The sequence below is a fragment of the Athene noctua genome, chromosome 15 (genome assembly GCF_965140245.1).
Source record: "Athene noctua chromosome 15, bAthNoc1.hap1.1, whole genome shotgun sequence".
Taxonomy (NCBI): Eukaryota; Metazoa; Chordata; class Aves; order Strigiformes; family Strigidae; genus Athene; species Athene noctua.
This window is the reverse complement of record NC_134051.1, coordinates 13,366,172-13,393,969: the sequence shown is the minus strand read 5'-3', so window position 1 is coordinate 13,393,969 and position 27,798 is coordinate 13,366,172. Positions and strand designations below refer to the sequence as shown.

Here is a 27,798-nt window from a genome sequence, read left to right as displayed (position 1 = left end):
TCTCACTTGAATGCCAGTGGGTTTATTCATTTATTCAAACATAAGGTTTTCCTCAAGCACCCACCAAACCAGAACTTGTCAGCTGCCTTTCAGTGGGAGTTTTGCCTGAGAAAAGACTGCAGGATTTGGCACTTACATATGTTCTTTTGGCAGCTTACTGGAAACTTGTTCAGGTTGACATTGAAAAAATCCCTATTGATTATTATTTTTTTTAACCAGCAGGACTGAGGTGGTGTTCAGCTATTAGAAAGTACTTTTCAAACCAACGATATCCCTTAAGGATTAGCAAGTTTTGGGGAAGAAACCTTCATGTGTTTTAATTCAGTTAAGTAAAGAAGCAATTATTAAAGAAGCAGGAGAGTCATGGGGAATAAAGTAAATACATTTGTTGTTTAGGACGACAGTACTGGGGGGTTAGTACTTGCATAGCAGTGTTACATGCATGTGTAACATGTTACACCCCTTGGCAGTGGGTGGAATCCACTCGTTGGTGACGGGACGTGGTAGCACGCAATGGGAAATGCCATATGCATGTTTGATTCTACTTACATAAATTAAACCTGAGAAGTATCTCTCCCTTAGATTGTGCAGCACTGAAGCTTCGTTGAGGCAAGTCAGCTCTGCCATGTCCTCCACTTTGGAGAACTTTGGAGGGTTCATCTTCTGGATGTCATCCTTGCTCAGTGTCACTTTCTTTCCATTTTCTGCCAGTTCAACTGTCACCTCATCCCCTTTCTCTTCCTTGATACTTGCTGCTTCAAATCCATGTTTCTCTGATGGAATCCAAACCAGTCTCTTTGCTGACCAGTCAGCCTGGGCAAGTGGGTTGTTAATGAAGTTTTTGTCCACAAAGAGGAATTTCTCATCATCACTGAGAGATTTTTGAGCCATTTTGATTCAGTAGACACCTGTTAAGCAAGCAAAATATTTTGCTTTAAAGGGAGGCAAATGTGGAGACATTTCAGGCAAAATACATTTGTCACATCTGCCATGCAGTAAATCCAAAGCATTACAGGTCCTGCCACATATCTCACATTTCCGTGCAGATACTTTTGTGTACCATCTTACATACCTTGGAGTATCTGTGTTTGGATTCCCATTCCCTTGTTACTGTGTCTGAAATCACCTAAGTCAAAAGCTTCATGGCACTGAAACAAATGACGACACCTGGACTTACTACTTTATGTTGTACTGAAGATCGGAGAGAAAAGTAAGGGATAACTAATGTCTGTGCAATGAGACTGTCAGGACTGTATCAAGACTACCAGTGGAACAGCTTCCTGCAGCCTCATTTATTGCCCATCACAAAGTTAATTGAATTCAGATACATATAGAATTTCTTATCACCCAAATACTGTTGAGTGCATACTGAAATTCTAGCGCAATAATGAAATAATTAGTAGAAGAACAGTTCCCAGGGTGTGCTCTAGAAAGGGCAGAAATGAACTTTTCTTGCAGAGGACTATTTCCAATCACTCTAATACCATATAATTTGGAGAAGAGTAAGGTTAAGAAAAGGTCAAAAGAAAAAAACGGGGAAAAAAATTGGTTTCAATACTAGGGATGAAGGAGAAGTGATTTAGAGTTATCCCCTTCCCATGGTTCAGACAGTGGGAGCTGATCATTTATGAAGGGTAAATGTCCACCACATGAGAGAGAAGAAATAGAACAAGCCTGGAAATGGCATCAGCTATTAGATAGGCTGAACCACGATGCTCAAATTGGAAGGATGATGCATCTGTGTCATGCAGTTGCACGTGGATAAAACAGCATCTTGCAGTCGCACTTGGATAAAGCAGCTAGCTGTGTCTGCTCTCTAGGTGAGAGCAATGGGAGGGCTTTGGCTGCTTTGCACCGTGTTTGAGAGGGAGGAGGCAGCTTCTTTCCTGCTCTGGCCTTGGGAAGCTAGGATGTAGCTGCAGGATCTGTACTGGTAACGCTGGAGTTTAAGTGTTCTGTCCTATGGGACACACAGCTCTAAATGAGGAAAGCAATAAACAGACGACTCCTTGTGGTTTGCTACAGGGCAGGAAAAAAGTGGTGCTAATCAGGAAACCTGCCATGCAGTGGAGCAGAGAGGGGAGCTGGGGAGGAGCAACACTGGGGAGCAGGGAAGAGTGTGCGCCCAAGAAAAACATCTCTAGGAGACAGAGGCTGTTTCATTTCCTTATTGAGAATCAGTTTAATATTTACAGCATTCAAACAAACATGAATCTTGAGGGAGCCTGGAGAACTGACTGCTAAAGATGTCAGCAATCAACTCATAAGCAGAATGATATTTGTAAAGACCAAGCTCTGTGGTATGTAGCCAAATGGACACCCTGTGCTCTGGGAGTATCAGGGATTGGTTTCCAAATATTTGTCCCTGAAGCCTTCCCACAGATTAATGTTTTTTTGCAAGGCCAGACCGTGTGAGGGGTCTGAGAAAGCAGCATGGATCATGCAGAAGGTGACATAAAGCTTAAAAACAAAACTAGGATTTTGTAGGCGCCTAAGAGGGTTAGATGATATCCCACTGAAATTCAGTGGAAATTAGATACTCCAGCTCCTTAAACTCCCTCAACAATTCTCTCCTCTAAATAAGAGAACAGCTTTCCTCTAAATGTGCTCATTCTAGAGCCACCAGCCTTGCCTGGAAATCCCTAAAAGGAAAATTCACTCGGGTCATCCATGCACATGTAACGGCGTGGTGGCGTGGTGGATGGGATGGAGACCCTAACAGCTTGGATCTGAGCATTGCCTCTCGCCTGTGCGTGGTGTTCCCCACCGTCGAGTCTCTGCGAGGGAGCTCTGTAGGATGTGGCTCTTCGCTCACTCCCAGGGGATTCTTGGAAGAGAGCTGCAAGAGGAAACTATTTGACCTATGTGTGGATTAAGGCAGAAAATGTTCCCTTGTTGCCAAGAGGGCTGGTAGAGCCGCACAGTTCCAATAATGGAGATGGTATTCTCTCCAGCTAAGCTTTCCAGCTGGCGGCCGCAGGGTGAAGCCGGCTGGAGAGGGACGGAGGGACGCCGCTGCCCCATCGCCGGGCTGCGGCTCTCGGGGCACGGGGCTTGGGGAGCAGCAGGAGCCTGCCCGGCCTCCCTCCTCCTGCTGCAGTAGCAATGGATGAGGCGTGTTCTCTGCCCCACTGCCCCAGCAGCACCGGAGGAACCGCTGCAGCAATGGAGGGGGAGGATTTCAGTCCATCCTAGGCCCAGAAGAGAGAGCTGTATGCTTGTCCTGCAGCATCAGAAAGGTTGGATTGTGCTGCCTGTGGCTAAGTGCCAAGAGCCAGCATGTTCAAATCAATATGAATTTGGTGTTGCCATCAGAAACATCAACAACTAGACTGAACTGCAGAGCTGAGTTTCACAGAGTCAAATCCTGCTACTTTGGGGCTGCCCACAAACAACGATGGTGGAAATCAAACTGCTGAAACATCCTGACCATCCACCTCAAAAACCCAGCCGAAGATAAAACTGGTGGCCAGCTACAACATGTCCCTAGTGGGATGACCCAAAAGTTCTTTACTGTTTTTTTGCCCAAGGATTAAGGGAAAGTTCCTTTCCTTGTTACACGTGAAGTCAAAAAGATCTTCCACAGATTACAGCATGAAACAGAGAGCTGGTCTGTCTGTATCTGACTATATTCTCCTACTTCTTCCTGCATGTAAAACTTTCCACCCCTTGTTAAATTCAGTCTTTTTGAAAGTGAAATGAGGTGAAATGTATAAGAGGTGGCATGAACTGCAGAGCTTGGAATTACAGGGTTTTATCCCCTGAATCTAAGCACTATGTTTGACTAGTTTTAAACATGGCAAGAATAGACTCCCTACAAGAAATAGGGAATAGACAGTCTGAGCTGGATCTTGTAACCCCTCAGAAACACAGTGAGAAAACATGGGTTTGTGTAAAAAGAACTTTTCATGACTGATGCTTATGAATCTGAGGATAAAGTTTGAGTAGCAGATGAGTACCACAGTAGTAAAAAAGGAAACGTAGTTATGAAGGGCGAGTTAATGAATATTAATAGTTTGGTCGATTAATGAATATTAATTAATGCATATTATTAATAAAGGTGGGTTTCTGAATGGAAGTGGTAGCAGATGAGCTCCACGAACTCAACTAGATCTGTCCTAGTGAGGTGCTGTGCACTGAACTAATGAGCTGCTGAAACTTTCTGATTCATAGTTGGCAGTAAACCTTCTGGTCCACCTCTGACCAAGACTGAACTACACTGGTCCAGCATATGATTGATACTGGGAAAATGGGGGAAAGATTCATTACTGACTATTGAGAACCTTCCTGAGAAGGCAAAATTTACCCTTTAGCCAGTTCCAGGGTTCCATCCATAGGGCTGACTGAGAGAAATGGACACCAATATCTTAGCTGTGCAAGAGGTGGTAAGAGGTTCTCATCCACTCTTTTAGGCATATGCTAGCCCAAATCACATACAAGAGTAAATACTTTTATACTCAGAGGTGACCTATCCTGAGGAAGGGAGGAAAAACAGTCACAAAAATACTACTGATAGGAAGTTTCTTGCCTTAGAAATGTGCCAAATTACACTGAAATGGATCCACTGGTTAAACTTGTCTAAACCTCAGGTGTGCAGGTATATTGGGCATGCATAATCCCAGTTTACATTCTGTTCCTCCTGCTGTCTCACTGCAGGTATATCCAGCTGATCATCCCTGTCTTTTCCCTTATCAGATCAGTGACAGAAGTTGAATGCTGTCTTTACAATCGGTTTATCTTGAGTGTATTATTCCAAGGACAAAGTATAAATATCTCCAGGAAGTGTACTTTAATTAAAAGGTTATTGGCCAAGCAGAATTGCCTCCTGGGTCAGAGCTTAGAGGGACTGCTTTTCTCCTAATGAGAAGATAAAGGACATCCTCTGCAGGATATGCATATCAGTATAAAAGCTTATCACAGCCGTACAGGGAATAATTATTAGAAGAACATATAACCAAGTATGGGAATTATTTTCAGAAACCAAGTCCTGATCTCCTAAGAGAGATGGAAGAGTGTAGCAGTAACCTGCCGCTTGACTCAGACTGCATTTTTGGGGCTACAGTAGTTCTTGGCTATGTTCTTTCCAGGTTGCTTACCTTTTACTTTTCCAGTACTTGACTGAATTACCCAACTGAGCACTGGTTAAATAAAAGAAAATCAGGGGGTGAATCCTAATCTTGTGATCTTTATTTGAGAACTTGTTCCCCATCACTGTTAGCTTTGTCATGAGCACTGCTGCCAACTCCTCCTGGCCTTTCACCTCTCCCCACGGGTCGCAGGGACCACCCCTCAAATGCTTACTCTCATCATGGACGTTTTCATCTGAACATGGAGGTATCATCCGTACTAGTTTATGGTTGTTCAACCATGGAAGAGGGAAAGTCTGTATTTTAAGAAAACATTTGCAGTAATTTTACGGAACTGTTTATTTTTCTTTGTTGTTGTTGGGGTTTTTTAATGCATTCTCCATGTACTTTAATCAAATTGTCTGTAAGTGCCTTCGTCTCCTATCAGGTTTTCTCACCTCTGTTAATGGAAGTTACTGCTTAACTCTGATTAAACACTTGATAGCTCTGTTAACACTACAAAGAAATTAGCCCAGGTTATTCCCTGTGTTATAAACTGTAAAAATTGGGGAAAAAAAGGAAAAAAGACTTGAGTTGCATCATGTGGGGATAGATTCCCTTTACATGGAAAATATACCCCCCAATGTCATTCTATTAGGTAGATTCTGCATATTCATTAGAAGTTATAGATAATTCATATTTTAACTGAATTTCGCACAAGTTGGAAAGCTATCTCTAGCTCTTGGCTTCTAAAATTAACATACTTAAAAGTCAGCAGATTTGCAACTAATAAGTCTCAGTGAATTATAAAGAGTCGGGATCCTCTGCATACATCTATGCATGCTACCATATATGGCGATGTTCTTTTCAATACTAGCTGTTCCACAAAAATGTAATGATAACAAATTCAAAACAAATACCTTTTAGGGACTAGTGTGTCAATTGAAAATGAGATAATAAAAATCATTGTTTACATCTAAGTGAATACAGCCAGAGGAGTATCATGTACTAAACTAAAGTGACTACTTAATTAAGCGCTTTGCTCTCAGGGGTTCACTGGTTTAGCCCCTGTGTTAGTGGCTTGAGGGAACTGTAAACTTGGGAAGTTCAGCAAGTCAGTCTGTCCAGAGAGACTTGCTGCAAGCTGCCTGTCAGGGCAAAGCTTTGAGTGAAAGAGGAATGGGCTTGTTTTAAAACAAGTGTATTTTAGAAGAGGTTTTACTGAGACATATGTATTAGATAATAACGACAAACCTTCTGATTTCCCTTATATTTAAAATACCTCATGTTGCTTCTTGATTATGCACACACATACACCTCTCACACATAGCAACATTTATATAGGTGTGCATGCACGCATACATATATGTGTGTGTGAAAGAAGCCAGCGAACTTTTGGGATGACAGCGAAGCTGCTTTCTATACTGCCATCTACTGTCGTCTTAATTTATGCATAACATTTTATCAAAGTTAAAAGTTTGCTTTATTTTCCGTTTAAAAAACAGGCGTGTCTCATTTGAAATTACTCAAATTAGAGTCATTCAGTGAATTATCAGACAAAACTTCATTCTCAGCATGTTAAAAATATACATATGTAATGCTAAGGCATTTTTGTAAAAACGTTTCAATTTCTCCTAATTTTGAAGCATTCTTCCTGTTTGAAGAACAAGTAACTGACAAACTAATTATTGTATTTGGTTATAGTTTCTTTAAACAGCATGGGAAGTGCACTCAGTGTCTTTACTAGGACTGAAAAAGTAGAAATATTGAAAGGAGACCAGGAGCTGAGGCTGCCTGCGTTACTGACGCAGGTGTGCTGTTCCCTGGCGCGGGTACCTGCCACCACCGCAGAGCACAGCACCTTGCGGGCTCCTCGCCGCTGGCCTGGGGAGCAACTGTGCTCTGCGGCCAGCGCCTCTGCGGCTTCATTTGGCGACAGCACTCAGAAGTGGCTAAGGAACAGGCTAGAACATCTGTGCATGCTTTCAAACGTGCATGGTCTCTAATGCATTTTAAACAGAACCCAACCAGTAATACCCAAATCACAATAAACCATTTGAGCGTGTCCGATAGGTGTGTTCCCATTCCGAACTCGTATGCTATCAGCAGGTTGATTCACTGCATGTGTTTGCAAAGGAGCATAACGGCTTGCCAGATTGCTCCATCCCACAGCGTGGTGAGCCCCCAGCCCGGCCCCAGTGGGATCTCCGGCCCCCGCGGTACTTACAGGCGTCTGAGGAGGGGAGCAGAGGGTGAATTGGAGAGTCGGGAACCTGCACAGCCACCAGCTGGGACAGTCCGAGTCCTCGCTGCCTTTGCAGCCTCCCTATATAGAGGAGGAGAATCTTGTCAGTGGGGAGGGGCCCTGGAAACCACGTCCTGCTGGAAAATCCTCTCGGTACCTGGGTTCAAAAAGACAGCCTGAGCCAAGGACCTCATTCCCCGCAGGGCCTAACCCGGGGCTGCTGCCCCTGCCCCGAGCCGCTCCTTAGGGAAGCAGGATGGTTCTGGCTTTTGGAAAGGTGTGAAAGGGGTGCCCCTAGCTCACAAGTTTGGAGGTTTTGCTTTGTCCTAGGGTGAAACTGTTCGGCCAGGCAAATGGACCTTTAACTCCTTCCTGCCTTGGCAGCAGCCTCGCCCCTGGCGTCCCGCTGCCTAGAAGGACTAAAGGGCAGGTGGTGGCGGTCCTGCATGGCCCATGAGGTTTCCCACCCACCATCAGTGCGTTTACTTGGAGCTAAGTCAAGTCCCTGAGTTCAGGGCTTGCTTGGGAGAGGAGGGTTATTCGTAACACAGCCGGGATGTGTGGGTGGAGGTTGCTCTGGGTCTCAGAGTCTTTATGTGACATTAAGAGCTTGGGGCTAGTTTAAGCCTCCTTTGCCCCTGGGGAACAAGAGGGTTGTTTCCCACCTTCCCAATGCATTTGCTGAAGTTTCTCTTGTGATCTGGTGTGCAGCTCAGTTCCTGAGAAAGGACTGTAAATACTTTTTCATATATAAGAAATACCTCCCTCTGTCCTTAAAAGGAAGAAGATAAGTGATAAATAACTGAGGGGGAACAGTCCCCGGGATGCAGTGGAAAGAAGAGGCAGCAAGCACTGTGTGCTGGGGGGGAGAGGAGGGCAGGGCACTGGGAGCCAGGCCTGCAGGGGTTAGGGAGTCATCTGGTCCTCGTCAAACCTTCCTCACACCCCTCAGTCCTCAGCTGTCCCCCCTCCTTCCCCTGTTAGTATCCAACAGCCTTGTGCAGTGAGACCTGTGGATGGAGACATCCCAAAAAGGGAAAGCTAGGATCCTCTAGGAATTCCCATCAACATGCCAAATACAAAATACCGAAACAACCCCCTCTCAGCAACAGACTAAATATGGTGTATACCCAAAGGATCGGAGCACAGTCCTGGGTTAAATAATCTCTCGACATCAACAGCTCTGTCTTCTCTGGAAAATAAAGGCTCCTGGGAAAGATGGATGAGGCTTATACTCATCTCAGCATCCTAAAAAAATACCTGAGGGGAGGCTGGGCTGAAAACCTCTGCTGTCACTTGGTCAAAGTACCAGCACTTGCAGCTGTGACGGACCTGTAGACCCTTGTAGCTCTAGCTAGCAGTGAAAAAATTTGGGTAAACAGGAGGGAGGGGAAGAGCATTAGGGGTTTCTCTCCTGCAACATGTCAGAAATACCAGGTATGGACTCATGTTCAGGCCTTAGCTGGAGAAGACCACCTTTGCCAACACAGTCGCATGGTCCCAGCGATTGCAGCCTGTCCTTCCAGATGGGGGGGTCTGTCTGCTGAGGTGTGGGGCTGCTGCGCAACTGTGCAAAGCCTTCCCAGGGCCCAAAAGTGTCATATCAGACTTTGCACGTGTGACTGTGTTGGAGCAAAGCCAGGGGAAATGATCGCCAGGACATAAATCCAAGAAACTTGCCCTTGTTAGCAGAAAGTTCCTCGCAGTGTAGCTCACTCTATTTTTTTTTTTTTTCAGTTTCTTGGTTGCAAACTTAGCTTTTAAATAGGACTATAATTAACATAAAATCATGAACTGCAAGGGGATCCTCTGAAAAGTCTGATCATTATAACATGCATCAAAGTTGTCCTAAGAAGTTGCTTTTAAACCCGTGCAGTTGTTTCACAGAAACAGGCACATTTTCATAGTAGCTTAAAAAGGAGTGGAAATTATTCCGGCTGGTTTGCAAACTGCTGCCTGTGCACATGCAGGCTTGCTGCCTGAGCAGTGTGTTTAACAGAGGCAGTGGTGGAGGGTGATATATGACCTGACATTAAAGAGAGCTGGAAGGTCTAAAAAGTATTACTGCTGGGACTGCAACAGTTGCGGCGCTCTGGAGCCGTGGGGGGGCAGGAACTGATAAGTGTAAGCGTGGCTTCCTACCTTCACTTAGAAGTTAATGTAAGAATATACTAATATAATAGCCTAGTTGGACTTTCCTGTATGTTGTGGTATTTTTTTAAACCAAAGCTGCCTCAGAATGAAAGCTGTTGATTCCCAGTGGACTATGCCTTTGTGACAAAAAATAAGCTTTATTTAACACCCCCCGCTGCTGATTTGTTTATTTAGTTACTTTTCTAGAAAAAAATATTGAGCAGCCTGTCCTTACAATATGTCCTTGATGAATTTGCACTGTAAATGTTGTACTTGGGGGGGTGGGGGGAAGAGGACTCAAGAAGGAAAGAAATGAACTTCCAGCTGCGTTACCACCTGTGTAACCTAAACACAATGGAGGAAAAAAGAAAAGCATGGATGGTGATGTTAGTTTGTTAAATAAAACGTGTCAGGTAAGCAATTTTTTTTGTTTAAAAAAGTTTTTACCTATGTTTACCAACCACGTTTCTCTACGCTGGCATCTAATAGGAACTGACAAGCATACGGAGGGACAGTTTGCATCCAAACTAGAACAATTAATCACGGGAGTGGTCTGACGAGGTAAAATAGTCACCAGCTGCTTAAGGCCGAGCTTTGTGCTTATTGCTGGCTGCAGGTCAAGTGAAGTATGTGAAGCATACAAGTCAATTCTGAATCAGTTGAACACGAACTGCTATTGAAAGGGTGTCTTTGCAAGTGTGAACAAATATTTTGGGGTTTCTTTTCCTAAACATAATCACCTAATGATAATAACTTCTCCGGAAAACTGATCAACTGACACCGAGATTCTGCTTGATACAAAGGGTACTCAGGAAGGAAAGCGTAACCGACTCCCTGGAGCGTGTTGATAAAGCTTAGAAAAAAATTTCCCCTGTGCATGACAGAAACTAATACCTCTGAAACAGCACTGATGCTGTGGAGTCTGTAAACATAGTTTCCTCTGATTCTAGGGGAGAGCAAAAATTTGGTTTTAAAGAATATTTTCTTTTTTTTTTTTTTTTTTTTAAACTTGCGGGTTAAGTTCTTCCAAAGGGCTTTCCAGATCTGATATCCACACCAAACTTCACTGGCTCCTTGTCACCTTCACTTGTGATATCATGCTTAGACAAAGAACAGCCTCTTTTAACATAATTCCCTCCATAATAGTCTCAGTTACAGTGTTCTATCTCCAATAGAATTCAGAAATGCATTTTGCTCATTAAACCCCCCAAACTTCTACATGCTTATATATATATTTTTTTTCATTTTCTGATATCAGCAGAAAGAATAAGGGCAGTTAATGCAAGACATCACTGTCTTTAATTAAGCTAGATGAGGCTTTTTAAATTGAGTTTAAAAAATTTTGTGCATGCTTACCTAGGTGGCAATTTCATCTAAAACCTGAACCTGTGACTCCAGGATTGTGAACTATTTTCACCTAAATACCGGCCTCCCTTAGCTTAAACTTTTAAGGAATTATTTTTTGCGAAGTGCAGTATTGTACAGGCTTTGCAATTCCTCTTCATCTGTTAACAAGTAAGGCAGCCTGACATTCATAGGACTCACTACATGTCTGCATCTTGAAAGATGCTCTCATATTTCATGTACTGTCAGGATAAATGCTAGACCATTAATAATGTGATTAGACCAGTATATTTTCATAGACATATTTCAAAGCTGTGTTGTACAAATAAATATCACTGGAAATACACTTTAATTAGATTTTAATTTGCTTGTACAATGGGATTGTTCCCAAACCCCAAATCTGTACTGTAAGGTAGTAGAGAATTTGATGAAATGCATGTGGCACCAAGAACAAATGGGCCAGCTTCCACCCGCTGTCCCAGTGCAGGATCCTGACGAAGGGCTGAAGCTGCAATCCCCAAAGAAAATAGTCCTGAGATTTCCTCTGTCTTAAATGGATTTCTTCTCTGATTTCAGATATACACCCTTACCTCAAAGCTCAGGGAAGGACACCCTTGTAACCAACTCTGCTTTCATGGCTGCGGAGACCATGAGCCTGCTGAGTTGTGTGCCTGGGAAAGGGCAAGTACCAAACACTCCTTTGCCTTCTTCAACCGGAACAAAAATTGTATTTAATTTCTACCATTAAAAGCCCTTTTCCCAGGGAGCTCCATGGCACCTGGGCAGCTGCTGTATGATCTATGGTGAGGAGAAAGCAGATGCAGGTCACACCGGAAGATGTTCGTAGCATAGGTTAGAGATTCTGTGTTTCCCAGAACCTTTTTCCTTGCCCTTTAAAAGGCAATTCAGATTCCAAATATACGTAACAATTCGACCCACTGGTTTATGGAGAAACGGGGGCCTAGTGTTTAACCTCTGAAATACTGAAGTTAAAAATTCAGGGATTTCTGTGGCCAGAGCAATCGTATCCACATTGCTCGAAAGTTCATTTTTTGCAGCTTTCCGTAAAGGCACTTTGAGCTCATTCCAAAATGAAGGTAATTTGCAAATAACAGCTTAGCAGACCATTTTTGTACTAGTATTTTTAGACAGATAAGTTGAGAGAGGTTAGTGATTGTGAATATTTGCATTGATGTGGCAGGAAAGACCCTAGTACGGAGGCAGAATCCTGTGGTGGTAGTTTTGACACAGATGGCTCCCCAGCCAAGCAGTGGACCCTGACGGTGGTGTTGGCACCGGGCAAACAGTGGGGGCATACAGAGATAAATTTGCTTGCTTGACCCAATGGTCGATTCTAATCAATGCAAAGCTACGAAAGACTTAAAGGTGGATTTGACTGAGGTATATTTGCAAACATGCAGCCTGCCCTCTTGGGAGATACTTACAAATCAGCAAATGGGGAGCTGGCAGCATTGCCAGTCACACGAAGGGGATGAACTCATTGCCGAGGCTTCAAATGGATAAATGCAACTTCTCCTTTCAACCTGTAACTGTTCTCTGCAATTTCACGTTAGAGGCCAGGCTGCTTACCAAAATAAAAAAATACCTGTAATGCTAACTGGGTCAAATCAAGATAAAGTCTGTACAACTCAGGGTCCTTTTACTTGAAGTCACAAACGGCATGTTCTCTTCCTTTTTTCCCCACTTACTGTACTATTCATCTAACAATTAAGATTTTTAAAAAATGCAACCCTAGAAATTTATTTACACAAAACTCGTCTTAGTACCACTGGAACCATTAACATCTATTTGTTTTGTTAAAATGAGTAAATAGCTAACCTGTTACTTTTGATGTACCCCTGTAAGTTTGGCTTTTAAAATAAATTATCATTTCAAAACATGTAAATACCTCAGCTAAAAAAAACGTCTGGGAATTAGTAATCTACTATAAACTTTATTTTTAGCTTTGCCTGACTTTGAGTTTCATGTTGTTTGGGGAAAAAACCACAAGTTCCTCCCCTCCCATATACTAGTGTTACACCGTACAATTTATAGCAACTCCAGATGGAAAAGACTTACGTTCATTTGTTTGCTGGCATGAAGATATATATAGTTCTCATTTCCGGAGAATTAAAAACAACTATTTCTCTAAAGCACTTTAAAATTTATTTTCCCATACTTATCCGAAAGTAGCAGCTTCTTCTTTTTAAAGAATTCTTCTTAAAATGCTTACTTTGAACATTTTCAAAATGCCACACAGAATAAAACTGAAAAATTTTATTCAGAAACACAGGAAAGACACACAGAGACATACAGAAAGTGCAGAAGTGATAAGGTATCTGATAAATTTTTACAAAGTACAAACAGTATTTTTAGGCCCAATTCTAGACACAGTCTTCACTAATCTGACTTCATATACAGTTTTCCTTCTATCAGCCCTGGAGGAAGAGAGCCTTTGCTAACGTTTTTTTCCTCGAGAGTAAGCATGACCCCGCCATCCTGTCTCAGGGTAAATCTAACAAGCTGAAATGGTCCCACTGGACGTATCGGGGAAATTAATGCAAAGAAGAATTTCTTAAATTAACTCTTACAGAACTACATATGAGCAATATGAAAGGTATCATCTGTTTATACTTTGTAAAACAAGGGGTTCTTCGATGCTCGTGCCAGCCATCCTTCCTGGTTCTGGAATTCTATCTGAAAATGAAACAAACGTAAATATTCTCACACATCAGGAGATCCAAAGGTTATCTTCTACTACTACCAACTTTGATGCAGAGTATCATCATAGGAAACTCAGGCAATTTTACAAATATATTTTTCCAGGCACATGTATAAGAGTTTTGCATTACTAAAGATGAGATTTCAGACAGCTTCAACTTGGCTATAGTGAATGAACTAATGGAAACACCAGATTCCACGTGTTTTATTAGGATTCCCAGTCTGTGTATCAGTCTATTGGAATATTCATTCAACTAGATAAGCAAGATATCTTCCAATATGAAATGCAAGTTAGATGTTAAAATATGAGACTTGGGAGGGTTAAGTTTATGAATGGACTTGATTACCTTAATACAGAGACTAATTAAAATAGCTAGATAATTAGTGTTTTAAAGCCACTGCCTTTAGGTCTCCACTGACGTATTCAACAAACACAAGAAGAAAGTAATTTCAGACTATAGTTACTTAAAGGTTTAAACCCTTAAAACTGTGCTATTTTTGTTTAGTTCAAAAAGCAATGTGCTGTCATGTCTTATGATTAATCCTGAGTTTTGTAACTAACTTGAAACAATTAAATCCCCATGTGAAATTATACTGGAGTCAACCGGGCAAGATGACCCTGCATAGAATCAATTTCAGAACTGAGGTACAAAGTTTGTACTGGAAAAATATTTTTTCTATATACTGAATTATTTTTTTTTAATGGAGAAATTTCTGGTAGGAATAATTATTTTCTAACAAAGAGATAATTTAGAACAGTTTTGGTGTTGAAATTTTATTTCTTCAGCCCCCTCTTCTGGCAAAAGGAAAATAACATTGTCTCAATGAATTAACTGTTAAGAAAAGGTGTTTCGTCTTCTCTCATACTTTTTAGATGTCAATATCTCAGGCCTTTTCAAATTTCTGGGTATTTTTGGTAGTACTAACACAATAGGACTAAATTCTCACAGTAGAAAGCTAAGTAATACACCAAGCAGACTCCTTGGAGGAAAAAAACGGACCAATGATCCCCTTCCTTCTGTAACTTTGGCAGCATGAACTTTAATCAGCCAAAAGGCAGACCAGAAAGGGAAAATAAGACCTAGCAGTGTTCTGCTATAGAGCAGTGAACTGAAAAGCTTAAGCTTCTGCAGTCACTGGGATGTGAGTTATCTCCTCAGAAAAGGTTTATGCCCATATACAAAACTGACAGCTAAAGCATTAAGAACTTTCTATAGAAATTAGCTAAGTTAGAACTGTTGAGAAACAAAGAGTTGCACCCACTATTTAACATACTTTACTGAGAATTTAGGTTAAATTTTTGTATTAGTTTGCCAATGTAATAAGACTGTCTCTAGCTGACCCATTCCGGATTTGTAATAGTACAAGGGAGTACAATTTGTCTGGTTTAACTTCTAGCAAAATGGTAAAGCAATTTGGTAAATGACTTTTCTGATACTGAAAATTGAGATACTAGTATTTTCTAGTCTTTACCCGAAACTGCAGAGCAGCAAAACTAATTAAAATAGTACAGTTGTCTAATTTAAATGACTTTTTAGTTTTTAACAGTCCAAGAGCCTCAACAGAATAAAACTAAACAATTAGGTATTTTCTCATTCCCTCTAGTAACTAACAAGTAGCTACAGCTACCACAAGGTAACAGGAGCTTCACAGTACCTTGCACTGTTAAGAAATTGCTTAATTTTGGCTGTCTGCAATTTTTAAAAATGTCTGCTTTATAAATAAAACACATTTCCATATAAGAGAGAAAGTTCTACTGCTGACACATCTGAAGTCAAGCACTTCGGAGGGCAATCAGATTTGTATGCCATGCATGCTGTCCCATTAGCATCCCAGGAGAGAGAAGCAGGCCCAAAAGTTGGTGTAAGTCAGTCACTTATTTAAACAAAGGCATATATACAGGTTGTTTTAGAAATCCTGGGTGGGTCTTTCTTGGGTTGGATATAGTAGGATCTTTCTTAAACGATACATGAGCAACAGGTATGGTCAAGTCACACAGATTAATGGTATTGCTTAACAGTATAAACACAGTTCTGCTGAAGAACTTTTCTTACAAAAGAGGTGTCAGCTCAAAGTGTTCCTTGCACAGAGAAGGAAGTACACCGTCCATCTGCATGTTTATGAAGTTATAAGCATATGTATCATATGGAAAATCCAGTCACAAAGAAAACTTCTGTAAAAATGACCCCATACCCCCACCCACCTTTTTGATTTCTCTCAGTAGGTGGTTTCCCAAGGTTCTGCTTTGGATAATTCAGCAAAGACACTTTTGGAAGGGTATTCTGGGTACTTTCTTCATTACCACCATGTAAGAAATGAGAGATAATTCCGTACAAGAGAGGTCTGCTTAAGAGAGAAATGACAAAAGCAGTCTATGAAATACTGAGCATTAAAAACCCACCCTTTCCTCAGAACTTCTGAGACGTTAATGTTTACTTCTAGAATATGTACAAATGTCTTTAGAGTAATTATTTAAAATACGTTAGGCCGAGTGTCATCATATAAATAAGCACAGACCTAAGCCCACCCTGAACACCAACACTCCTCAAAAGCTTGCACTAAGAGCCACTCTCAGCTAAGCTCCAGATCCCCTGTAGGTGAGGAACCAGAGCATAATTAGCACAGGAACACAGACGCGCATCGTTACTCATGCAGTGCGAAGGATCAGGCTTCGCTGGGCTGCACATCCTAAACTTGGTCCTTCTTAAGCACCTGACAGATTCTGACAGCACAAGCTACAGATGACACCGAACGTGTTTAAACCTGCTTCAGTACCCCAGCTCATTAATGCAGTTGTATTGGGGCATTGGGAATTTATATCTAATCTCAAGTACAATAATCTTATTATTGCTCTACAAAGCAACTCACTGATGTGCAAAGAGCATATCCGTTTTCTGCTTCTGACTGTAGAGAAGACTGTACTTACCAAAGAGACTTGTGTTTTGGTGTGCAAATATACTATGTGGACAATGCTAGATATGGCAGAATTAAATTTTAGTTTTGAGTATGTCTGGAAATGGCCCCATGTTTGACGTTGTGAGTTTGAATCCAGCATGTCAGCGCAGCCCTGTGATCTAGCCACATTTCAATTGGTGAGAACATTTATATGTAATTTATAATAACATTAAAGAGAAAAATATATGCGGAACAGAATACACTGTGCATTCCAAAATCACTCCTTACACTGATTTTCCATTTGTGTCTTCGACTATGTTCAGCTCTTTGGCAAGAAACTGTCTGTCCAAGGGCACCTCAGGCTGGCCAGATTCTGGAAAAAGAGATTTCCACAACATTCTACGACTGTTAAGGTAAACATCATCAATTAACTTTTAAAGACTGCTCAGGAGACTTTGAAAGAAAATGAGAGCACACATCTCCCTTTAAAGCTACTAATATCTAACAGTATATTGTAATTCCAGGGAACTCACTTATACATTAGTACTTCATAATTATGATAGCATATTACAATTTTTATCTTCACTCTAAAGGAATCTAAGAAAAATACTAGTCTTACAATAGAAAGATAAATTAATCAAAAAACTCTTTCTCTAAAGAAGTAGTTATTAAACAGATTCCATACATTAACTACTATACAGACTGTCTCCATTCCCTCTTCTTTAGACAAACCTTTGCATCTGTAATTTTAATAGTGAAATATATCCAATTATTAAATAGCAAATGTAATTACTGTATCTAAGCACAACTACAGAGCTTCAAATTTCAAATACAAGTTAGCAATAGCTGCAAAAATAAGTGCTGTACCATATAAATTATGGCTGCTATTTAATGTTGAAGTCTAAACAGCTCTGAAATACTGGCACTTTAGGACAGCCACTAACAGTAAGCAGTTGTTAGAAAAATAAGCACCTTCTCTATATTCTTGTCATTGAAACTGAGGACATCCAACCATATTTCTGATACAGTCTATAGGCACGAACTGTCAGAATTGCTGTAATTCAGACTATCAACTGCTTTATGTACATATTAATTATTCCTCAAAGAAATTCTGTTCATTTTTAGGATTTCTACTTTTTTATTTTATCCAAATGCCAATGAGAAAAAAAAAAAAAAAAGGGATACATGCTTTTAAAATATGGTTAGCTAATTTCCAAAACATAAGCAGATATTTCAAGAAAGCTATTTTGATTTTGCAGGCTGCTAGAAAGTTTTCTTGCTCTTGCATTAACTGCTTTGTCAAAGCATTTGCCTTAAGGATAAGGAGCAAAGGGTAAGTTTTCTGGAAAACTAATTGTAGATTTAGCTTAATGCTCCAAGTAAACCTGTGAAGAGAGTGGTCACGTTTTTTTTTTTTTTTTCCCAGTGAACATAGGATTGTGCAGCTTAGTCCCACTTACTAATTTCATAGTATCAGTGGAATCACTCAAATAAACAGTAAATGTCTGTTAATCCAGTGACAACAAAAATTCAGTCCCAATACCTGCAGTTAAAACAGATGCTGCGTATTTATATTTGTTATATTCCAGGTATTCACGAATTAGTTCGTTGATTAAGAGATTTTCATGAGACAGTGGTGGCCGTGGTTCACTTTGGTCATCCAGTGCATTAAAAACTTCAGCTCTGATCCTTGCTTTTATTTGTCCAAGAGCACCTCTTTTTTCCAGCGTGTCCTTTAAAACTATTGCCATAAAAGGATCTGTTAATATAAAGCCAAGCGTATTCAAACTGCATTTGTCACCCACAAAATAAACATAATTTCGGCGTATTCACAGTAACGGTAAGATACCCGCACCTGCGCCAGTGGGTAACAACAGCTGGAGCGCTACAGATAAAAAATTCCGCCTTCCGCGGAGACACACGTTATTTCCAGCGGCAAACATACGTTCTAGCAATTTCACAAGTGGGACGCTACCGGACCAAGATGTTTTTAACGAGCGAAAACCAGACCGAGATCAGCGTCAGGGGGCTTGCGCGGAGGCTTAGCGAGGCTTCTCCTGCGGCCCCCAACGGGCGGCGTGAGGGGCCGGCGGCCCCCGTGAGCGCCCGGGGCGACGGCGGGACCCGGGTGTGTGAGGCGAGGCCGGCGCCCGCCCCTTCGGCGGCCCGAGGCGCCCCCGCCGAGCCCCGCGCCCCCCCGGCACCCCTCCACCCCCACCACCTGCTTTCAGCTCCGCCACCGTCGCCATGGCCCCGCGCCGCGCCGCAAGGCCCCGGATGGGGCAGCGCGGCCGCGGGCACCGCGCAGGCGCGGGGCGGGGGGCGGGAGCGGGCGGGGCCGAGGGGCGGCCCGGCGGGGGGCGCCGGCGCGGCGGAGGCCGGGCGGGACCCGGGACCCGGGACTCCCCCCGCCGCCCGGGGCCCCGCCGCCCGGGGCGCTGCCGCAGGGCCGCGGGCGGGGCCAGCCCGGGATGAAATAGTCAGCAGCGCCCGCGTGGGGCCCCTGGAGCCACCGCTCCGTGTCCTGCCGCGCCTGCCCGCCGCCCAGGCCTGTCGGCGGCTTCCCCCTTCTCAAAGGCTGCCGGCGTGCTTTGTTGAAGGGGGAAAAATCATTATCAGTAAAGGAGTTCTGGTAGCTCGGCGGAGTTTTGTACCGAGTCCCCGAAAGTTGAACTGTTAATTAAAAGGGCTCGCCCAAGATGAGCTTTTAATTAATAGGACTTGCCAAAATGTAACCGTATACTGGGTGTTTTGCAAGTGTGAGAGGATCCCTGGTGTGTCTGGAGGCACGCGAGTGTGCTTCACGTTGCTGGGATGAGTCGACTGTGTTTATTTTGTGAATGTATTAAGTGTGTCCCAAAGGAAATTCAGCCGGTGTGGATGAACAAACTGCATTTGTCATGGTCTAGATGGAGCAGCCTGCTCGGGCTTGGAGGAAAATGTGAGTCTTAAGCAGTGAACTGCTTACGGCCTTGAAGGGTAGGGTGGAGTTTTTTTGTTGGGATCTTTTTGGGTTTTTTTTACATTTCCTCTCAAAGCAAGTACTTTTATTATGAGCTTCCAAAGAACCTCTGTCAGGGGCAATAAATAAAATTCAGGAAAAAAGAAGGCTTTAGAAATAATGGTGACATTAATCTGTTCCTTTAACACAGCAGCAGTGAGTGCTCCTGTCTCCCCTAGGGCTGTGCCCAGCTCCCTAGAGCACCTCTGGTGATAGGCGACCTCCTACCTTGAACGTACATGGCGGCTTTGCAGTTAAAACATCTGCATCCTTCCAATTTTCTTCATGCTGTTGTGAGTCACTGTTCTATTACACCCAATTTCAAATTGATAAATTGTTGCTGTTTTCCACCCTCTATTTTCTATCCAGCTTTACAAAGTTCAGAGTCCAAAACACAATTTTGTGCAGTTTCTTGAAGGTTTTTTTTCCCCCTGATGGCAAGGAAACGCCTTACAAAATAAGATTGCAGTTTCTATTTTATGTATTAATCTTTGTTCTGAAGGATGCTGTTCTAACAATGGTTTGTGAAATCCATGTTTGGTGACTTTCTGGCACTCTGAGATCTTGGTTCTGATCTCTGTATTGGGCTGTTTTTCTCCTCCAAATATTTTGGGTCTGTTACATTTTGCTTCTAAACTCTTCTGCTTCCCCTCACATTAATTACTTACTCTGCTTTTTGACTACACTTTTTATTTACATCTTTGTTGTTGTTGCTGTTGCTTAGAGTTTCTAAGGGAAGGAGATGCAATTAACTTGAAGGGAACTAATTTGAGGTGCAGATCCAAGTATCTTTATTTGGATCTATTTATAATGAGAAACATCATTAATCTGATGCATGACTGTTGGTACAGGGACTGTTTGAAAAATCATTATACTGAAGTAATTGGAAAGTTTGAATCCTGAAAGCGTAACTTAAGTTTCGTTTGTCTTTTAGCATACAATAATATCTGGAGAAAGACACGTGTGGGTAAAAATTTATTTTTCTTGACCCTCCTCACTTCATACTTACTGTCTTCTTGTTTGGAACAATCCCTGCATATGATCTCTATACTCTAAATAACTGTCTGTTGTATCATTTCGACTGTAAATTTATACTCTATCATTGCCCACAGAATATGTGTAAAAGTGACAGCTCTCAGAGGCCATATTATCTATTTAGTATTTTTTCTGGTTTACTATTTTATTAATAATGCTACTAAAAAAGAAACGATCTTCCAACTTAACTATGGGATAACTTGTATCAGTGGTCAGAGCTATTATTGTTTACATGCGCTGCAGAGCAGCCAGGAGGAGAAAAGCATTCCTTGGAGCTGAGGGGCAGTAGGATAACAGATGTTGGAGACTGTGATGTAGCTTTTCCAGTGAGAGTCATAGTGAGCATTGAGACATCAAAAAACAACCCACAAAAGTATTTAATATGATTTTAGGATGAATGTAGAGAGTGCACAAACAGGACAAAAGTGTTCTTAAATAATAATAAGGGGAATCGAACTTCAACATTTAGCCGTTCTCTTGCAATACTATAAAGATTTTAACGTGGTATGAACTAAGGTATGGGTTATCTGACACAAACTTGTATGGCTTCCAACACCCATTTATTTGTTTTGATCTCTTTGTGATGATTCTGCTCAGTTCGTCAGGGCATACGTAACCTCGGTGTGAGCTGAACTCTGCTGCTGCTCCTCCACCTGACACCCCGGGACTGAGAGAGCCAGGGGACAGACCAGAAATCTGGCGGTCGGATGGGCAGGCTGGCCACGGCCGGCCACCACCACAGCTCTGAAACTGCAGCGGAGGCACGCAGGTGAGCAAAGCAGCAACCTATGATATGTTTTTGGTACGTGTGATGCTTGCTTTTTAGTTATACATCAGACAAATGAGACCTGTCTTGTCTTCTAACAACTTTGTCCATTCCCATAATTGCTCTGGATGAGAAAGAACATTTTAAATTGAGGTTCTTTATGTAACTTGCGTGCTTCTAGCTTTCAGATGTCACTGTAGGGTGGTATGTAACCACCCTGCTCTTCCCTGCAGCGTATGCTGCCATTCCTACATATGCACTATCCGTTCTCCAGCTGGTCTGTTGTGGTAGGTTGGGTAGTCAGCCGAGCACTGATGCTGTCCGTGGGCTTCCCAGATGCATTTTAAATAGAATGTGAAGATTGCACCGTGAGACACAGCCAGAGGCACCCGCAGGGGCTGCGGAGTCGGTTCAACTAGCCCGTATTTTGGTGCAGGCTCGGTGGTGGATGAAGCTATTTTGGTTCAGTCCATGCTGCTCGATTTGCACTAGTTCAGGGCTTCGAAACCAGTTTAACTGGTTCACGGTGAAAAGTGAAATATTTGAAGGCGAGCCTAGGCTTTCGCCGTGGCCTTCCCCGGGGCCGCGGCTCTGTCCCGCGGGACCCGGGTGCCGGCGGGGCGCTGCCGTGCCTCTCCGCGGGGGGGTTGCGTGGGGGGCCGGTGCCCGGGGCCGGTGCCGTGCCGCGGGGAGCGGGATGCTCCGCCGGTTCCGCTGACGGGGCGCGGGGGGTTTCTGGGCTGAAGGGAGGCTCTGACCGAGTTCGCGGCCCCCCCGCCGCCTGTGCGGAGCCGCCGGGCGTCCCGGGGTGCTCGGCGCCGCCTGCCCCGCCCCCCGCCGAGGCGGGGCGGTGCCGCCGGGGCTCGGCATCTCCGTGACGGCGGAGCCAATCGGGGCGCGTGCTGGCGCTGCCGGCCCGCCCCCGCCCGCCGCCGCCCGGGCACGGATCGGTGCGGAGGGGGAAGCGCAGCGCTGCCGCGGGAGCCCGCGGTCGCCTCGCCGCGCCCCATGGGGATCGAGAGCTTCTGCGGCGCGGACGCCTCCGAGCCCTTCTGGGTGAGCGGCGGGGCCCCGGCGCGGCGGGATGGCGGGGAGCCGGCGGGGATGGACGCGGGCCGAGGGGGCCGCGCCGGCGGCGGGGGAGCGGGATCCCGCCGTGCCGGCGCTCACGGCGGGCGGGGCGCGGCGGCGCTGGGGCGGGCGCCGGGCGCGCGGGGACAACCGGCGTGCGGGGACAAGCGGCGCGAAGCGGCCGCGGGCTGGGCGGCGGGCAGGGCCGTGGCCGGGGGCTCGCTGGTCGCTGGGCGGGTGCGATGTCCCCGGGAGCGGGAGCTGGCGTTGCCTCCTGTGCGGGGCTCCGGGCAGGGCGGCCCCGGTGCGTGAGTGCTCGCCGGGGAGACTGGGAAGGGGTTCCCGAGTGCCCGGAGCCGCCCCTGCCTGCCGCGCTCCTCGGGGCTGTGCGGGTAACAACAATAACGGTGATTGATCGCTGCCGGCGCGCTCGGGAGTGCTGAGCTCCCCCGTGAAGGAGGCCAGAGATGCACTTTCCGCAGGCTAGCAGCTGCACCGCGTGTTTACGTAGCGATATTTTCGCTCTTTCCTAATGAAGAGCGGGGAGCGGAGCCCGCCGCGGGTGAACTGCAGAGCAGCTTTGCACAGGTGATGGGGTGGAAACGTGGCTGTGTGGGTCTGGCTCAGCTGAGACGCGGCGTTCCCCTGCAGAGGAACGCAGGTGCTGGCAGCAGCGAGGCCCTTGGGAGGGCAGGAGCGTAGGGAAAATCCTTCTAAGGAGGAAACAGGCTGGATGGAGAAGGAACTTGTGTGGAGGAAGGGAGGAGAGGGAGCTGGAAGCTTAAAAAGTGGGGTGAGAGCTACTGGATGCAATGTAGGGGTAAGAGGAAAAGGTGGATTTTTTTAGACGGTTCAAAGAACTTCTCATGTATTCATCAGATGTTTACCAAATACTATTCAGCTAATGAACTGCCTTACTAGTAAAAAAAAATTAAAAATCGGATGTCTCAGCAAATGCCATTGTACTATTTGCCTCAAGAACCGTTAAGATATTACTCGGTAGATATTTTAAAAATCATTAAGACTTAAAGATATTTAGCTTTTCCAGCTGGTCAAAAGTGACTCTGTTAGCCTGCTTTTACATTGATTATGCTTGTGTTTCTTTTCAGCTAATTTTAAGGTTTCTCAGAACTGGCTAAATAATGAGTTGTCATCAAACATATTTTTTCTCTCTCCTAGAATGAGACATCTTATTTGAAGAGCTTTAGCGAATACATGTTTCACAATTCAGTTTATGGAAAAACTGACTTGAGAGAGTAGTAGTTTTGTGAAAAGGAGCTACCAGTTCTTTGAACTGTGAAATCAAAACATCAGGAAGAAGGAAGAACTACACTTAGGGTGATGAAAACAACTAGTTTATGTAGGATTTCCAATGGCAGGTTCTTCTATGAAAACAAATTCTTGTATATACTACAGTAATTTCTGATATTTGTGGTGTGTCATAACTGCTCCATACAATTTTTTCACTAGTTGCATTGATGCCCAAGGATATAGACGGTTTTGTGATTTGTCATCCTTCTCCTAATCACGTGGAGTTTGCCTTTCATTTTTTCCAGCTAAAGATCCTGTGGGTGTGGTTGTTTGATTTCTGGATTCTTCTAATCCTGCAAGAGAACAATTGTGCATTCCAGTTGGTGTAAGATGTGTCTGGAAAAATCTTCCTTGCTGAACTTGTTCTCATGAACAACACTGTAATCAACTTTGTTGTTGCATTCTTCCCAGTAGTGGAGAGGGTAGTAATGCTAGTTCTGGTGCTCGTGGACTTTGGCTGCTTTATTTTCTGCTATTTTCATTGTTGCCTATGTCTATGCGGTGTTTCACTGAGCTTCTGGATGTCGCCTGTGTGTGTGAGACTGTCCTTCCTGTCTTGTGGGCTGCGCTCTTCCTCTTCCCAGAGCTGGCTGGTCGCTGGATACCCGGTGGCACGTGTTACTGCATTCTTGTGGTGAACAGCATGGCTGTTTGGTGCTGAAGCCTTGCTAGTGGAGCAGTGGGATTTCCTAGCAGTGGCAAACTCGGCTTCAGGAAAGAGATGTGTTCTCTGCCAAGGGTGATGCTGAGTTGGGGCAACTCAGTTTTAAATCGTGGGGGAGACTTTGCAGGTTGAAAGGACCTAATGGACCCTTAAAGACTGTATGCTAATCTTCTTAAGCCTTGCTGCCAGGATTTTTCTTGTTTGCACGCCCAAGGAATGTTATTGTTGAAAGTTCTTGTCTGAGAATTAAACAGATTAGTTTTATTTAATACTTTGAAAGGTTATCAGCCCAAGCAAGTTTGCTATCATCGTTGTCAGTCCTTTTCTGCTCCCCTTCCTTCTGTGCCTCCATTCAGCATATTAACTTCACTGCAGTCAAAGCTGGTTACAGAACTTACCTGTTTCTTGCTTTCTTTGAACCAAACTCCCTTTTTGGAAGGGTACTGTTTTTCATCCTTGTTTTCTCTAGCATTACTGGGTATCTCAGAATGAGTATCCCATCCATAATATAAAGAAAGGTACAGCTGTGTAAGATAAAGCTACTAATTATGAATAGCTGTTGATGACAATAAAAGCTTTAAAAGAACCAAATGGGCTAGGGGTGACATTTTGTGCTCCTTGCCTTTCAGTTCAGTGACTTTAAGGGCCTGTTTAAATGGGAAAACTCTCTTGTGAGCTGACATGCTGAGATAGCTTTTCCTAGAGTATCACTAGTGTATGAGTGCAGTCTACGTTGCTTCAATACCAAAAAAAAGTTACCAGTGCCAAAAAAAAAAAAAGAAAAGGTGGGGTGAAGAACTCATTCTAGGTAAGCAGGAGAAGTGTCTGGGCAGCTGAAGGACTTAGTGCACACTATAGCCTGCTGACCTAGCTGTCGGGGTGTATTCATGCTTGCACGGTTGGTGGTGTCAATGTAGTTACATTTTGAAATAGTCTGCTGGCTTTCTTTTCAATAAAATTTTGGGTTAGTTTAAGTTTTTCAGAGCTTGTAGGCTATGCAGTATCATATTTAGAGAAGTCTTATGTTGGAAATTGTTAAACAAGGAGGTTAACTGTTTTGTGATGCTTTTGGATTTTCAAGGCTAACCCCCAATAGGGTTTTTATGTAAAAGGAGATAGGAAAGAAATGAGTTCACACTAAGCAGTTCTTTACAGTCCTTCCCCAAGTGCTCTGCTAGGTCTTACAGGAAGTCTGATTTATTCATTAGAAGATGCTTGTAAGTCAAATAGGATCTGAAACTTTTGAGGTTCTTTGTTATGCTTAAGGGAATGTGAAATGACTTCTGTGTGTAAGCTCCCATCATGTCCTTCACAGTCAAAGACACTGTGCTTTTAAAAATGAATTTAGATAGAAGTTAATTCTAATTCTTCTTTATCTCAGTGGAAACTTAGTGGAATTTTTTTTTTAAACATTTTTCTGGTTGGACTTTTGGTTGTTGAGGAAGGATTGAATGTAAGTAACTGTTCACTTTTAGGAGAAAAACAAGTTTTCATCCCCTCTCTTTTGTTTTGAAAGCTAGGGTCCTGTAATGATTTGAGCTATGTCTGCCTGTGTAAAGCCAGGCCTGTTTCTTTGCTGTTGGTGCAGAAAGCTTCTGTGGAGCTTCTTGTCTGTCAATAAAGAAGTTGCATCCACTGTTCTAGGTTTAGCACTTCTTCATATAGAACCAAACTACAGGAGGTAAGCAGAATGGATGAGAAAAGGGGAGGCAGAGCCTTACACACAAAATCCAGGGACCAGCTTGGTGGGATTGGGCTCTGCTTCCCTTGCTTTTGTGTAGAATTCTGAGGCTCTCAGGCATGTTTTGTCTGCCTTAATAAATATATTTTCTTGAGCATTTGTCCAAATACATTATGTGGGTTGACTTTGTAGCTAGGGGAGATCCACCAGCCTCTTTCAGCTGGTTGAAGATTTGTTAGGATCTTCTGTGTCTATAATGTGGCTTGATAGGAGTTTATTAAGAAAAAAAAAATTTAATTCATTATAATGATTAGCTGACATTTGTGAAGTGATACTGTGTGACGTAAACAGCTGCTATGCTTATATTGTGTATGAGGACACTGGGACACAGATAGTTTTCCTGAAATAAACTTCTGAAAGAAAACTAGATTTTTTTTTTTAATGTAAGGAGTAATTTCATGTTCTGAAGTTCTGTGGCTTATGCTTTCATGCATTAGATAAGCAGTAAATTAGCACATGTTGGAACCTTGCAGCTTTTTGCACTGTAAAGTATTTTTTTAGTGCTTTTTCAGTGTGTTTGTGGCAGAGCTAGAGAGGGAGTTTGAGGTGAGAGTAGTGCTGAGTGAGCTTGATAAAAGTTAGGAGTTTAGACTCTTCCTTCAGTTGTACGGGTATCAAGTTTATGAATGCATTTGTGACAAGAGTTTAAAAGTCTACAGATCAGAAAGCTACATTTGCTGACATAGGAAGGTCATATGTGGAGAGCATTTGGAACAGAGGAGGAGGAGCAGCAAGAGTGTTAAACAGAAAAACCTTTACACAAGATGGTACCTTTATTATAATTAACAGCTGATTGCATGATTCTCATGACTTGGCTTGGTTTTTGTTGGGTTTTTTGTGATGAAAGCCAGAGGCTTATTTGTCTGCTTTCTCTTGTTTAAACCTGCAAAACATTTTGGGTGGTTACATGAACAAGGGTTTACACTTGCGTAGAAATTAACTTTATATTGGAAATGAAACTTATCTCTCTTGATTCAGAATAGATCAGTTTAGGGGAAATACAGGAAAATGAAGCCTGATATTCAGTTGTTGATGGGGATTTTCTTAACAGATGACCTGTCATTCTATAGCTGTCAGTTCAAGGTTGCTCAGAAAAATTAAATGAGGAAAAAAACACAGCAACATGCCTGAATAACTGGTGCTGTTCTATGCAATTACAATGCAGTTTACATTGAAACACTGTGCTATACTGGGATTAAGTGGAGGTTAACCTGGGTTGCACTGAAGTCATTCTGGGTCACATCTCTAAAAAGCCTACTGCCGAGTACTGACCTTTTGCTTACTTTTAATAGAGTCAGAATTCCACGCATTACTGTTTTCTCACTGTTTGCATCTGTGGTAGCTTCAGATACAGTTTATCCCAACTTAAACTGTTACCTTAGTCCCTTTGTAAGATTATTACCCAGGTGTGTTCAAACTTCTCACAGTCATTTGAACTTAACGTACAGGCTGTTGCATTATTAAGCAAAAGTCCTCGTTTTGGTCCAGAAAGGAAATGAGAGCAAGAATCTTTTTCCTGTATCCTTTTAAGTAACAGTGATTTTTTTGGTTAAAAAAAAAAAAAAAACTTTACAGAAAAGTGAAAACCATCCTTTTGATTTTGAAACTGAATGGTAAATATTTTGTTGTCACGTGGCCAACTGTTGTCTCATGGTACTTGCAGACATGGCAGGGTATGGAAATGCTGTTGTTGTAGAAAGAGTCTAAACATTTTAATTTTGCGAGTGCTGATATAATCTGACACCAAAAAATAGCCAGGGTTCAGTGGCTTTTAACTTCTTGGATTACAAAGATCAGCTCTTGTA

The 27,798-nt window shown here is 43.2% G+C and overlaps 3 protein-coding genes across 10 annotated transcripts in view; 1 reads left to right on the top strand and 2 right to left on the bottom strand.

Annotated features, from left to right (window-relative positions):
* Nucleotides 1-7,357, bottom strand: part of MYH11 (myosin heavy chain 11) — a 61,725-nt gene extending 54,368 nt beyond the window's left edge. For all 3 annotated transcript variants that reach the window (XM_074918951.1, XM_074918952.1, XM_074918953.1), the window contains exons 1-2: nucleotides 7,294-7,357; nucleotides 550-908 (exon numbers count right to left, since the gene is read on the bottom strand). In XM_074918951.1, coding sequence (XP_074775052.1) covers nucleotides 550-891 — 342 coding nt within the window. In that variant the 5' untranslated portion in view covers nucleotides 892-908; nucleotides 7,294-7,357. The remainder of the gene's footprint in view (nucleotides 1-549; nucleotides 909-7,293) is intronic.
* A 5,693-nt stretch (nucleotides 7,358-13,050) lies between these two features.
* CEP20 (centrosomal protein 20) lies at nucleotides 13,051-18,702 on the bottom strand. Of its 5 annotated transcripts, none has more exons than XM_074919210.1 (5): nucleotides 18,626-18,702; nucleotides 17,948-18,145; nucleotides 16,693-16,777; nucleotides 15,713-15,855; nucleotides 13,051-13,485 (listed from the first exon to the last, which is right to left on the bottom strand). In XM_074919210.1, the coding sequence occupies exons 1-5, from the start codon at nucleotides 18,651-18,653 to the stop codon at nucleotides 13,409-13,411; spliced, it is 531 nt and encodes a 176-aa protein (XP_074775311.1). In that variant the 5' UTR covers nucleotides 18,654-18,702; the 3' UTR covers nucleotides 13,051-13,408. The 5 variants fall into 5 exon arrangements, with proteins under 5 accessions (XP_074775311.1, XP_074775312.1, XP_074775309.1 ...); XM_074919211.1 differs by having other exon boundaries at nucleotides 15,713-15,852; XM_074919208.1 differs by having other exon boundaries at nucleotides 17,948-18,163; nucleotides 18,626-18,675.
* Nucleotides 18,703-22,150: 3,448 nt separating this feature from the next.
* Nucleotides 22,151-27,798, top strand: part of LOC141966744 (multidrug resistance-associated protein 1) — a 57,324-nt gene continuing 51,676 nt past the window's right edge. For both annotated transcript variants that reach the window (XM_074919793.1, XM_074919791.1), the window contains exon 1: nucleotides 22,151-22,262. In XM_074919793.1, the coding sequence (XP_074775894.1) occupies nucleotides 22,215-22,262 (48 nt within the window). In that variant the 5' untranslated portion in view covers nucleotides 22,151-22,214. The remainder of the gene's footprint in view (nucleotides 22,263-27,798) is intronic.

Excerpts from the sequence above, each read along its gene's own strand:
- CEP20 (XM_074919208.1), bottom strand. The coding sequence starts at position 18,653 with ATGGCGACGGTGGCGGAGCTGAAAGCAG. Across the intron at positions 16,778-17,947 it reads AGCATCTGTTTTAACTGCAG|AATCTGGCCAGCCTGAGGTG; the intron begins GTATTGGGACTG and ends CTCTTTTTCCAG. Across the intron at positions 13,486-15,712 it reads TACTGAGAGAAATCAAAAAG|ATAGAATTCCAGAACCAGGA; the intron begins GTGGGTGGGGGT and ends TTTCATTTTCAG.